We start from the raw sequence: 14,519 nt of genomic DNA, 5'->3' as shown, positions 1-14,519 counted from the left end.
CAGGGACTCTCCCAGGGCTGTAGAAGGTGTGAGACTGCTTCTCTCAGTACTAACTGTGGCTCATTGCCCACTGCTGGAATGGAGCAGAGCCCTGGACATATACCCAGGATTCAGCAGGGGCAGAGGCAGGGAATGGACAGAGGAGTCAAATGGTGCCTCTGAGGTGCAAATCAGGACCCGGGTGGAGCCCAGCCAAGGTGGCAGACACAATTTATGGGGTAAGACCAAAATTCAAGTCCACAAGGGAGGTGACGCCTCTCATAGTGAGACAGAAAGTTCCATGGAGTAAAGCAAGCCAGGAAATGCTGAGTATTGGAAGCGAGAATTGAAGCACTTCAGCCTAGGTCATGCCAGGAGGTGACCGGGGCTCTCTGGCTCTCATTCTGATCTACTTTTCACTTTTACCTTGTCCTCCAGTGAGTAAGGTGAATATTCCTTATTTGCATTCCACTCTATGTTAGACCCTGTGGGATCCCTGCCCTCGGGTTTTACAGTCTTTTGGCAATTAGAGAGTGGGACTCAGTAATACAGACAGTGTCACCTTTAAGAGGTCAGAGGATGGAACAGTGACTTCTGGTGGGCTCTCAGGGGAAGCTCTGTGGGAGAACTGGCATGAAAGAGACCACCTAGCTCTAGAAAGTGGCATCAACAGAAGCCCAAGCAGCAGGAACACTCAGAAGACACATCAGAGAACAGCAGTTGGTCTCAGCGTGGGAAGGACATGGAGCCCATGTAGGGAATAGAGAGGGTGGTCAGGATACCATCTGGAGAGGTGGAGTGGGGCTAAAATCCCCAAAGTTCTAATGCCAGCTGAAGGACACGGCTGAACAACTAAATGCCAACGGAGAACAAATTTCTGAAGGTTTTATCGCTAGCTTGGCACAAAGGTCCAGGTTTTATACAGTGTTTAGTGCATGGTAGACACCTGATTGTTCATCACAGTAGTTTGAGTGACTTAACCCAAACTTTAGGACTAGTTGATCTGGTTGGCATATTGAGAAAAGATTGGACTGGGGCCACATTGGGGCGGGGGGAGCTGATTGCATAGTTTCTGACACCAAGTATGGAAGCTATTGCTGGGGGTGGGGTCTGTCTGGTCCACGTCAATGGCCTCTGAGAACAGCGTGCACTGGTGTGAGCCTCACTGACCCTGTCTATACCATGGGGCTCAGTCCAGATTGAGACCATGGCACTGCCCTGTTCCTCATCTATCCTGAGACCTCATGTTCAGCCCTTCCATTATTCTGTGTGACGGTCTGGTGGCCTTCGGATAATCCCGTGCTCCTTTACTGCTTTGCCTTTTATGGAGAAGGGAACTAGGATGACCAGAGCTTGTTTTTGTTGTTAACAATTTTTTAAAATCCTGATACAAGAAGATAATAAAATCCTATAGTAGGATGGGTCTCAGTAGTGATGGAAAGTGAAGACCTCACATGGGGCATATTGGCCAAACTTGGAGGTCATTGTACTGGGGGGACATGATGAAGGATGAAGAGAGATCATAGATAACGGGCAGGTTTTTATTGAAAGTGACTAGAAAAACGATGGAATCTTTTTCAGACATGGGGTGTGGGCAGCCAGAAGCAGGTGTGGGAGACTGAGAATTCCGTTTCGAATGCAAGGAAAGGAGCTGGTATTTCTGGAGAACCTCCTATGGGCCAGGGACTATTCTAAGTGCTCTACATGAGTCAACTCTGATTAACCTTTATGACAATCTGTGGAGGTGTGTGTAATTATCTCCATTTTCCATATGGGTCACTGAGGCTAAGCGCAGTGGATTAACTCACTGTAGAAGGCACCAGGCTATTCACCAAGTATATCTGTGTCCTGAAGTTGGAGAGCTAGAGTCAGATTGTATTTTCTAACTCGCTGAAGTTGGGTGGGGTTGTTGGAAGGGATATTGCTAGTTTGAGGCCAAGCATACAATACAATTGCTGGTGAGGGACCTTCTGGAGTCCTTTATTTTCCTCTGCTACAGACTGACCATATTCAGTCTGACTGCTCCATTGGCTTGAGTCCTGGATTGAGAGGAAAAGAGGATCCAGAACAGAGCCCAACCAGCATAGAATGCACATGTTAATAGGAACGTGAAACAGACCTTTATTGGTTTAAGCTCCTGAGATTTGGGAATTGTTTACATACCTCATCTGGACTCCCCTGACTCATACGCTCAAGGTCGCTTAGGAAGTGCTTGCTAGTCAGCTTTGCATCCATGCTTGTCTGTCTTGTTGATAAGCCAGTGCCAGGTGGACATCCGTGGACCGGTAGGGGCCCATCAGCAAGGTCAGGGCTAGAGCTGTAGATCTGGTGTCATCTGTACGGTGTGGTAGGGAGTAGAGAGAAAGGCACAGAGATTTGGTCTGTGGGCTTTAGGGTGAAGCCTACTTCCCTCGTATTTGTTCTCTCGCGAGGGTTTGTGGTCGGCTGCACATGTCCTGCTGCTAAGTAGGACATCTCTGCTGCCTGCCGGGTTCCGTTGGTTCAGAGACTTTGGCGTGAGTTTGTTGACAGCTGCACTCTCATAACATTGCTAAAAACTTCATAAACTCTGAAGCCTGGAAATAGCCCAAGTGATTTGAGGTTTTGCTCACTTGTAAATGTTTGAGTATTGTGTCCACAAATTGCAATTTGAGTAACTCCATTTTGAGGCACAGCTGTTATTTGGAAAAGACCCATCTAGGAACGCAAGCTCCTTGCAAAATGATTGTGCTTCATTTTTGTCAAGTATCAGAAAGCCATTAAACTGCCAAGCCATATGGCAAATGCCCACTCAAAGCAGAGTGTAACAACACGCCATAATGAATCTGGTTTGGGGGAAAGGAGATAGGACACAGTCTGGTTTTTGTGATCTACAGAAAAGCAGATTCACTGCTGCACATTTCAGCCTTCTAGAGCCCTGAGTAAGGATTTTTCCTCCTATGAAAAATTCATATAAAAAATTAAGTTATGGTAGATTTTTTTTCCTTAGGTGTATTTTCCCTTTCAAACAATATCCGTTTGAGTTTCCGCAGGTAAAATAGGCTTAACTGGGGTGGTAGAAACTTCTAAAAGTTTACACAGTTTTCATTTCTTTATACACTAGTTTAAGAAACATTCATTAGGTATCAGTATATCAGTTAGAATTGATTAGAATTTGCATCTGCAAATTGATTAGAATATATCAGTTAGAATTAGAACACAGGTTTCACTGTGTATAATAGAAAAAGAGAAAATAATGGTGACTCAGAAGATTATTTCTCCCCCTGGTAAAAGAAACCTGAAGGCAGGCAGCCTGGGGCTGGTATGGCAGCTTCAGGGTCATTAAGGTCCTGGCTTTCTCTTGGCTTATTCTCCGTCAAACTGGGAGTTGGTCCAGTGTAGTTACCATACTCTAGCCATCAAATTCTAGACAGCAGGAGTGTAGAAGAGGAGAAGGGCAGGCCGTCTCCATTTCAGGAGGGTTCCGGAAGTATCATGCAACACTTCTGTTCATAGATCTTTGGCCAGACCTTAGGCACATGGCCGTACCCTGCTGCAGAGACTGGGGAATGTGTATTTAGCTGGCAGGTTACTAGAGATTCTGTTACTAAAGAGGAAGGCAGAAATGGATATTGGGAGGTTACCGGAAGACTCTGTCCTACCTGGGGCCCTAGTGGTTTGTTCTTCCTGCCAAACTGTAACCTTGAGGACAGGGGCCAGGTTTTGTTTATCCCTGTACCTCTAAGGCACTAGCATGGTCGCTGGTCAGTTGTGATTTTCATGATCTGCTACTTCGCACTCCTCATGGGAGACGCCAGGCACTTCTCACATTCTACCCCCTTGTCTGCTTCTCTGTTCCAGCGTGGCAAGTCAGCTGTGATCCGGGGCACATTTTTTCTTCATCACCAGATGTTCTTTCCATCAGCAGGACATTAAACTGTTTCTCACTAGCAAGTCTTAACTCCAGGGACAAATGATGCTCAGAGCTGAGCTGTTGCATTTGGAGCTAGGTGGAAGATTCTGGCAGGGGTGTGGGGACCGCCTTCCTTGGGAGTGCTCTTCTGTGGGAACATCTCCCAGGCCTGGGTGGTCTGCAAGAGATGTCTCACAGGGCGGCAGGTGCTAAAGTCGTCCAAAGGACCGCCAGGTTTTGGTCACGGGTGACTGCAAAAATGGTGAACAAGTAGGTTGAAGCAGATGTGGGGGTGGTACATTCTGCTCTGAACATAAAGAAAGGAAAGAGGAGCTAATGTTTCTGGAGAACCCCCTACGGGCCAGGTCCTGTGCTAGGTGAGTTCACCCAGTAACCCCCATGATGGCCCTAGGGGGTATGTGATTTATCTCCATCTGCCATGGGGCTCACTGAGGCTTGGAGAAGTTGAATAGGATGCAAGCACAAACCCTCTCCTTCCAAGCATGCTGAAAGAATCAGCACTGGTGTGTGGAAGGTTCTAGAACAATGCCTAGGCTTTCACTCAGGAAACCCAGGAGCTGTGACTCCATGCCACCTTCCTGCAGCAATCGAAATTCTTCCCAACTCCTGAGTGTGGGGTTGCAAGAGACCTCGTTCCATTCCTCATGCTCCTTCACATCTTTTGAAAGTTCTCCAAACTTAAGAGCCAGGCTGCCTGCTTTCCTGGGAGTCTCATAATTAGGACAAGTGCTTAATTGGCGTGTGTGTTTGCGCCAAGAGGTGGCTACTGGAGGATCCTCACACTGGCAAGGAAGGCTCGCTTTGCTTTTGTTCCCAGCAGCACCGTGTGCCCATAGCAACAGCGGGTGAATCCAACAAAGTTGAAAAGAAAAAGTGCCCGGAGTTCGCGTGAAGGTTGATTGCCCTGGAGAAGTTGACATCCTCGTGCAGATGGAAATGATTTCCCTCGGTCCTAAAAAAATGTGCTCGTCACCCCCAGAAATACAAACCGCGTCTCTTGTTTTCTTTAAGATGAGGAGTCTGGTCAAGAGGTCTGTGTAATGAAAGATGTTTGTAGAATCCATTTCCATTCTGCCCGAAGCCATCTGCTTTATGTCTATAATAAACAGGGATGTTTTCAGCCACTTTCCTGGGCCAGGTCCTGTTAGAGGCGCTCACCGCAGGGAAAGGTAAATTGACTGCCTCCCAAGCGATGAGCATTAGCACATTACATCTGCAGTGACGGCACTTAACCTTCCTGGCTCGCCTTTCCTTTCTGTGTCTCTGCGACGGCCTGTGACAAATGGGCCGAAGGGTACACACTTAGAATTTGGCGCATGCGGGGCATCGGCCAGCATCCCATTACCGGGTGATTGAAGTGAAATGCAGGCAGCAGGAAAGGCCATCCTGGGGGAAGCTGGAGAAATGCCTGCCCTTCCCTAGGTGGAGAGGGCCTGGAAGTTGCCACCCTGGGGCTTCCTGACGCACTATCCTGGGAGCACCTGGGCTCTCTCTGAACTAGAAATGTACGAGTAAGTCGCACCCCGGCTGAAAATCCTTCAGAGGCTCCTCATTGCCCATGGAAGAAAATCAAGTCTCCGAGACCCCCTAGGGGCCTGCAGGATCCCTACACCAACTGTGGCCTCAATCTTGAGTCACCCACACAGAGCCGCATGGATGTGCTTTCAGTTCACCACCCCCCCAGATGGTGATTTCGGGGCTTGGCAATGCTGGTCCCTCTGCCCAACACACCCTTCAATATCCTTGTCACTGGCTCAATTCCTTTACCTTTCTTGCCCCAGCTGGAAGGTCACTGTAGAGAATCTGCCCCCGCATAGGTGAGTTTGTTCATATCGATGGCTGCTGTAACAAATTGCCATGGATTACTAGTTTAAAGCGACACATGTTATTTTCTTATGGTTCTGGAAGTCAGAAGTCTGAAAGCACGGTGTCAGCAGGACTGAATTCCTTCTGAAGGCTCTTGGGGAGAATCTGTTTCCTTGCCAATTCCAGCTTCTAGAGGCCACTTACGCTGCTTGGTTCCCGGCCCCTTCCTCTTTCAAACCAGAATAGCCTCTTCCCTCCTGATTGTCACTTTGGCCCTTCCATCTTTGTGTACCTGACCCCCGTCCTCCTCCTTATTAGGACCCTCATGATAAAATTGGGCCCACCTGGATAATCCAGGCTGCCTTCCCCATTTCATGACCGTTAACTTAATCACATCTGCAAAGTCCTTTGCCTATCCAAGCAGCAGCTGGTGACCTCCGCTTCTCCAGAGCAAGGGAATGACCTTGGTGTCAGCGTGCAGGAAGTCGGTATACCCCTGTTGATGGAATCCTGACATTGAACATGGTCCAGCAGGCAGGCGTGTCTTGTTTGATTTCGGGCTGAAGTGGACTGGGGCCTTGACAAGGGGTCTTAAGTGCCTCTTGAAAGCCAGAAAAGTCAGTTTCTATCTGTGAAAGCCCCAGCCCGTTGACCACTTGGGACAGAAACAAAGAGATGAGGTAGCTGCCTGAAAAGGATGGCCCTTGGTTGGAGACACTCATTCTCTCATTCATTCTACACACTTTCTGAGCACCTGTGTGCCAAGCACAGTGCAGGAGTTGAGGGGGGACCAAGACGAGTAAGAAACCACCCTGTAGGAGTTCACCTGCTTGGGGGAGAGCAACGCGGAAACGAAGCAATGGCAGTTCTGTGGTGGCTGGAAGAAGAAAGTGATAAAATGTATAATGGGGGGTACATATAGCACGGTGTGGGGGCCGGGAGGGACAATTGGATAAACACTCCCAGGAGAAAACCTTGAAGGCAGGGGTGTTTCAGGTAGTTGGAACAGCATTTGCAGAAGCGAGGAGAAGGGAGGCAGCGTGCTGCATTTGAAGAGCAGGGTGAGATGCTATCTGGGTGACTCCAGATGGTAATCTGGAGAGGGGACGGGGGCCAGAGGTGGAATCTGGTTGCCTTGTCTCTCCAATGTAATGATAAACTCCAAGAAGGCCGTGTATGCCTCCTTCTCAACTTGTTAAATCGTGCAGCAGCAATTACTGCTCACTCTGTGCCCCCCCATTAAATGCTTATTGATGAGAAGCCTTTCCGGATAGCAAACGTCTCCCACACTTGCTTTGTCTCACTAGATGTTACCAAATGACAGGGCAGATGGGTCACTTTCATGGCACGCATCTGGCCTCACGTCCGATGAGACCTGCACTCAAATTGGAGCCTGGTTTATTCTCCTGGTGGCCCCTGGAGTGAGGCCACGTCAACGCTATCATTGTATTTCTCTGGGTTCGGGCTTGGCAGGGTGTGTAGTCGAGGCAAGTTAGAGTATACAAGTGACGCAGGAGCACTGACCTCACTCCTGAGCCTGGGAACGTGCACTCCCTGCCTCTCCCGTCTCAGCGGCAGCTTGGATACACTAAGTCGCTTTGGAGTAGTATGGCTCAGTGGGCTGCTGGCAAGGAAAGAAAGACAGACATTAAATGTCATTGATTCTTCTTCCCCAACATCACATTTCATTGCTGTTGATGCCACCATTCAAACAAATTATCTAATTTATCGTTTCTAGGAACTTTTGAAAAAATGGATCAAAACCCCAGGTTACCTGAGATGTTGCAGTTACATGTTTTAACAGCTCTAAAAAGTTAGATTTTGTCAAAATGAAATAGAACTTTGAAAGGCTTCATAATAGTTGTGAACAACAGCCAGACTCCCCAGATACACTCATCACGGGGCCGCTCTTGTGAATAGCTCGGCACATTCTGCAAATAATATCTCATTAAACCATCCAACCTCCCTGGGAGGAAGCAAGCAGCAGTAGCTTGCAGACCGCTTTCTTCTCCCGCAGTGGGGGGTGTTCCTGCTGCCTTAAAGGAAGCTTCAAGAAACCATAGCCTGCCTAAGTTGAGAGTTGGTTGGGTTTTTTTTTTTTGTTTTTTGTTTTATCTGCTTGCTATAACTCAGAATACTTCCAGAACAACTTCTCTGCATTAGGAAGTGCATTAGGCCTTCCTCCCACCAGGACGCAGCACCACCCTGCAGCCAGCCGTTTCCCGTCTTCACGGAGCCCTACGCTGGGCCAGGCACTGGGCTTGAGGCTGGGATCCAGAGATGAAGAAAACACCACTTGTCCTCTTAAATGGGCCTATTGTCTGGCGGGGAGGAAAGACACAAGAGCAGGTTTTCCCTATAGAATGTGGTATATGATCTACTGAAGGTAGGCCATGGATCAGCTGACCCAAGGTAGCTGTCAGAAAAGCCAACATGGCAGCCTTCTACACAGTCAGCTCCAAGGCAGTTGTATCCCTCTGTGCTGTGAACTAGCTAATCCCATTTCCAATTCCCTTTTCCTTTCTGCTTCCCACTAGAGAGGCTGTAAAGCTAAATACTTTTCCAGCCTCTCTGGTAGCTAGAAAGGCCATGTGATCTAGTTCTGGCCGATGAGAAGCAAAAATCTACAGGGTGGTTCTGAGAAAGCTCTTTGGTTTTTGACTAAGAGGAACACTCAGGCTACTGTATCTCTTTGCTCCTTCTTGCCTTGATCCTATTCATGATGGCTGTAGCTACAGCAGCAGTCTTCTAACATGAGGGAAGATCTGAGAGAATTGCTGGTCATTGTTGAGCCCGGGGCCTAATGGCAGCTGCCCTCTTTTACATCTTGTCATGTGAGAAACAAATAACCTCTGTTTGTTTAAGCCACTGAAGTTCGGCTTCTGTTGTCTGCTTTCCTTTAACCTCACCCTGGCCCTGAAAGCCCAAGAGTGCAGAGACAAGGGTGGGCAGGACCCTCATACTGCTTTGGCCCTAGATAAAGGACAAGAGGTAAAGTCAGAAAAGATCTGCAGATTAAATAGTCCTGTAACAATATTAATTTCCTGATTTTAATCATTACTCTGCAATTACATAAGAAAATGCCTTTGTTCTTTGAAAACACATACTGAAGTATTTAGAGGTAAAGAGGTATTGTGTCTACAACTTACCCCTAAACATTCTAGAAAAAAATATAAGTATACGTGCGTGCACGCACGTGTGTGTGTGTAGAAAGAGAGACAGAATGAGTGATAAAGCAAATGTGGTAAGATATTAACATTTAAGGAAACTAGGTAAAGGATATACAGGAAGTCCTTGTTCAAGTGTTACAACTCTGCTTGCATTATCTGAAAGTATTTTTTAAAAAGTTTTTTTTTTAACTACCAGTCTACTCTGGGACGTAAGTTTCACTTGGACTACCAGAGATGACATTATGAGTGTCTTACATACCTCCTGTAGATTCCAAGGTGACTCATCAGAGCCCAGGAGGGTATAGAGGTTACAGGAAGAACAAGGTCTCTGCAGTCAGGCTGCCTGGGTTCCAGTCCTGCAGCTGCTAAGGTCCCGGAGCTGGAGAGGTGACCGCTCACTCAAGGCTTTGGTGAGACAAGGGAGATACCTTGACATGTGTTTAGCCCAGGTCCCGGCCCACAGTAAATCCTCCATAAATGTTGTTATTGTTATTACTGCCCTCCAGTCACCTTTATAAATGAGATGTAATGACTTATGTATACTTTAGGGACACTGATCTAGACAGCTGTCTGGTGCCAGCTCTCTAACATGAGTTATTGTCCCCATGAAGGCAGGGTGGCCACTGCCGTGGGTGTGGAGGTGCCTGACAAGATGAAGAGTCGAATCCCAGTGGTGCTCCTGGCCTGTGGCTCCTTCAATCCCATCACCAACATGCACCTGCGCTTGTTTGAGGTGGCCAGAGACCACCTACACCAAACAGGTCAGTCGGGGGTGGGGGGAGGGGGGGGCAGGGCCAATGGAAGAGCCGGTGGATTGGGCCTCGTGGGGCTTTGCTGGTGGTTGTCATCATCACCATTAGTAAAACTGCTCAATTTGTGAATTCACAGCATAACTGGTGGCATACATTTCCTCCATCATATTCGGCCAGCTAACACCCCTCAGCCCTGTGACACATGTACCATTATATCCCTGACCATAAACTTGAACGCTTCTCAGGGCCCACCACCCCCTGCCACCTCATGTTGCCCATGAAGGCTAAGAAGACACTGGGCACTTTACAGAAACTGTGTCCCAGGCATTCTCCCTGGCGGTGCCAGGAAGCATTTACCTGCACAGCCAGATGAACAGGTAGCATGTGCCTTGCTGCTCTTGTGCATGAGAGCTTTTGCTACTCTTGAGCGGGTAAGTAAACACACTATAATGGGAATTTTGACATTTTCTCCTCTGAATAGATCTTAGACAATTACAAATTAACAGTCTTGCATGTAGGGCATTTCCAATATAGATGGCAAGGCTCTGCCAGAAATATTTAATCAGCTGGGAATATTTAATCTAGGAATGTTTCATCTCTTTGACTTTCCATTCCATTATTAAGAGAGTAAAATGGCATTCAGAATCTGCATAATTATTTCTAAAGAATGGAAGTCATTTATATGTTGATGTCAGATGTATATGAAAGCATTTATACATTTATGTATACTTTATATATCCATATATGTATTTTATATTTTTTTGTTCAAAACTATTTTCCTTTAAGGGCAGTGTCTTTAAACCAGAATCAATTCCTACTTATTTTTAATGTAGAAGAAAAAGTATTTGAGTAACATGCAAATAATTTCTTCAAAGAAGTTATGTACTGTTCACTTGTTTTAAAGGAAATGTCTTTGTTTATAAAACAAATATTTTTAATTCAAAAGCTGAAAGTGGGTATCTACCCTTAGTAAATATCAGAGCTCTTACAAAGGAATAAAAAAAATCCAAACAATCCAGTGTATGTTAGCAGTATACCAAAGAAGAAATGTAAGTGACATAAACTTAGGAAAAGATGCTCAACGTTGCTAATTATCAGTGAAAATACAAAGAAAAACATGGTAAACAAACACCACTGGGTTATAAGCACCATGAGGGCAGCTACTGTGGCTGCTTGAGCACCACAGAGTTGCCTCCATCCATCACTAGGCTTAGAGTTGGTGCTCAATAAATAGCTTTAGCCTGTGAGATTGGCAAAGATTAAAGACTTACAGAATTCAGTGCTGGTGGGACAGGAAGGGAAACAGGCACTCTCATCTATTGATAGTGATAGGATTAATGATAAAACACTCCTGGAGGGCAATTTGCTGTTCTGTGACAAAAAAAAATTTAAAGTCTATACTCATACCCATGATGAGGACAAAAATCAATCAATTGAAACTGAAACAGAATTCACACAGATGTTAGAATTAGCAGATAACATTAAAACAGTTACTATAATTATGTGCCATATGTTCAGAAGTAGAGACCTGGAAAATATAAAAAGGGCTCAACTCAAACATTAAGAGATGAAAACAGTATGTGAGGTGAAAAATACACTGGAAAGGATGAATAGATTAGATATTGCAGAAGAAAATGTTAGTGAACTTAATGACAGAACAGTAGAAATGATCTAAAATGAAACACAGAAGGGGAAAAAAGGAATTCTAAAAAGAAAGAAAAGAATATAAATGAGATGTGGGGTAACTTAAAGGAATTTTGAAATACTTGTAATTGTAATCCCAGAAGGAAAAAAAGAGGAAGAACAGGAAAGATTATTTGAATAAATAACTGCAAATTTTCCAAATTTGATGAGAACAGATTTTGTAAGTAGCTCAACAAATTCCAAACCAAGAAACGTGAAGAAAACAACACCAAGGTGTATGATAGTAAAATTTCTCAAAACCATTAATAAACAAAAAATCTTACAGTCACAGAAGAACAAAAATAAAGAGGACAGCAGATTTCCCATTAGTGAATTCAGCAAAAGGGAATTTAGTGGAATAACATCTTTAAAGTACCAAAAGAAAAAAACTGTCAACCCAGGATTCTATATCCAGCAAAAATATATCTTTCAGAAACAAAGGCAAAATTAAGACATTTTCAGATATACAAAAGCTGAAAGATTTCAGTCTAACTTTCACTACAAAGTCAAACTTTCACTACAAGAAATGCTCAAATCTTTTAGGCAGAAGGAAAATGGTGCCAAATTGAAATGTGGGTCTACACAAAGGAATACACGGCACTGATAACCACATGGGCAATTATGTAAGTTTTTCTCTTATTATTTAAATTTCTTTAAAAGATAACTTACTGTTTAAACAAAAATAATAGGAACATATTGTGGGGTTTATAACGTATATAGAAGTAAAATATGTGACAAATATATATTACGTAAAATATATGACAATATCATAAAGAGGGGGAGGGGAAAAATGGAAGAAGACTATTGTAAGGTTCATGTACATGAAGTGGTATAATATCACCTAAAAGTACATTATGACAAGTTAAAGATAGCTAGTAGTTATTATAAACACTAATACAAGCACTAAAAAAGGCAAAGGTTTAGCTAATAAGCATACAAAGGAGATAAAACAGAATGAGAATATACTCAGTTAATTTAAAAGAAGAAAGGTAAAGAGGAAAGGGTCTAAAGAATAGAGGGGAGAAATAGAGAGCATATAACAAAATGACAGACTCAAATCTAACTGTACCAATAGTCACATAAAATATAAGTTGACCCTTGAACAACACAGATTTGAATTATGCAGGTCAACTTATATGCAAATGTTTTTCAATGAATACACTACAGTTCCGAAAATGTATTTTCTCTTTCTTATGATTTTAAGATTTTCTTTCCTCTAGCTCACTTTGTTGTAAAAATATGGTATTCAACACATACATGTTTCTGTTATCAGTAAGGCTTCTGGTCAACAGTAGACTATTAGTAGTTAAGTCTGGGGTGTGGGAGAGTCAAAAGTTATATGTGGATTTTCAACTGGCACCCCTAAGCGTCCAGTGTAGTCTAACAACTCCTACTAAAGAGCAGGTGCTGTCAGATTGAATAAAATAAGCAACACCCGACTACAGTTATATCATGCCTACATGAAACACAGTAAGTATAAGGACACAGATAGGTTCAAAGTAAAAGAGTGGAAAACTACTCCATGCTAACACTAATTAAAAGAAAGCCGAAACGGCTATAGTAATACCAGAGAAAAAAGATTTCAGAGGAAAGAATATTACCAGGCATAAAGAAAATGATCCCATAATTATAGAGACCGGTTCTTTAAGGGGAAATAATTATCCTAATTTTTTTTTTTTACTCAATAACATAGAACTGCAAGAAAAAATGGATAAATTTGCAATTACAGTCAGATATTTCTATTCTCATTAATTGATAAAGTACACAGAAAATAAGGATATAGAAGACTTGAACATTATTAATGAATTCAACCTAGTTGACATTTATAGAACACTCAGCAGAATACATGTTCCTTTCTAAGACACAGAGAAAATTTACCAAGATAGACATATTTGGGGCCATAAAAGAAGTCTCAGTAAACGTAAAAGGATTGAAATCACACAAAGTTCATTCTCCAACCACAATAGAAGTCACTGAGAAATCACTAACAGATCTCTGGAATATCCCCAAACATGAAAATGAAATAACACACTTCTAAAAACCCAGTGGTCACAAAAGAAATCCAGATGGAAATTAGAAAATATTTTGAACTAGAGATGAAAACAATATATCAAAAATTGGGGGATGTCACTAAAGCAGTACGTGGGGGAAATTTTATAGTGCTAAACACCATATTAGGAAAATAAAAGAAAGGTCTCAAATCAATGATTTTGTCTCCTACTTTAAGAAGTTAGGAATAGAGGAGTAAACACAAAGCAAGCATAAGAAAATAAACAAGATCAGAGCAGACATTAATGAAATAGAAAACAGAAACATATTACAGGAAATTAATAAACCAATAGCTGTTTCTTTGAGAATATCAATAAATTGATAAACCTCTAGATAGACTATCAAGGGGGAAAAAAGAGGAAAGACACAAATTACCATTATCAGGAATAAGTTGACATAACTACAGATTCTACTGATATGAAAAAGATAAAGGAATATTATAAAAAACTTTATGCCTATAAATTTGACAACTTAATTGGAATAGACAAATTCCTTGAAAGACACACTATCAAAGCTCATTCAAGAATAGATTTTTTTTTTTTTAAAGAATAGGTAACCTGAATAGCTCTGTATCAATGAAATTTCATGTGTGGTTTAAAAACCATCCTACAGAGGATTTGGGGAAAACGGCAAACTAGGGAGCACCAGCAATCTGTCTCCGCACCTAAACAGCAGTTGCACTGGCAGAATCGGTCTGATGTAACTATTTTGGAACTCAAGTCTGTTGAAGGCTTGCAACTTCTAAGGGAAGACTGGGGCAGGTAAATTGCAGCTAACTTCAATCAGTTTCAGTGCTTAGCACACTAACAGCTGCCCCCACGTGGCAGGCAGCTGCGTACATGTTCCTGGAGCAGCCTGCACACAGCCTGTGATAGCCAAGGATGGCAAAAAGGACACTGTCCCCCAGATATCAGGGATCTGTGTTCTGATCCCCTTTTGCACCTCCCCCAACTCCCAGTATTTGTTGCAAGCCTCTCCCCCTCTGGTTGAAGGGATTTCCAGGGGATTTAAAGGGCCAGTGCCTTTTCCCTGTCCCCTTATTTTTCTTTTTCCATTGTGGAATCCAGACATTAAAAATAACTGCATGCAAGGGGGGGGAGGGAGAAATTAAAAATTGATCTCACGTGCCCAGAGAAAGACTGAGAAAAGACCTTAAGTTTACACCTC

General features: G+C 43.6%; 1 protein-coding gene across 2 annotated transcripts in view; it reads left to right on the top strand.

Moving 5' to 3' along the window:
• Positions 1-14,519, top strand: part of NMNAT3 (nicotinamide nucleotide adenylyltransferase 3) — a 114,294-nt gene that overhangs the window by 40,744 nt on the left and 59,031 nt on the right. For both annotated transcript variants that reach the window (XM_047098920.1, XM_047098921.1), the window contains exon 2: positions 9,480-9,629. In XM_047098920.1, the coding sequence (XP_046954876.1) occupies positions 9,521-9,629 (109 nt within the window). In that variant the 5' untranslated portion in view covers positions 9,480-9,520. The remainder of the gene's footprint in view (positions 1-9,479; positions 9,630-14,519) is intronic.

Source organism: Lynx rufus, unplaced genomic scaffold, assembly GCF_022079265.1.
Source record: "Lynx rufus isolate CCGP_SWC_20201006 ecotype Redwood Valley unplaced genomic scaffold, mLynRuf1.p SCAF_5, whole genome shotgun sequence".
Taxonomy (NCBI): Eukaryota; Metazoa; Chordata; class Mammalia; order Carnivora; family Felidae; genus Lynx; species Lynx rufus.
The sequence above is the reverse complement of the archived record's forward strand: the minus strand, read 5'-3'. Positions and strand labels throughout refer to the sequence as shown.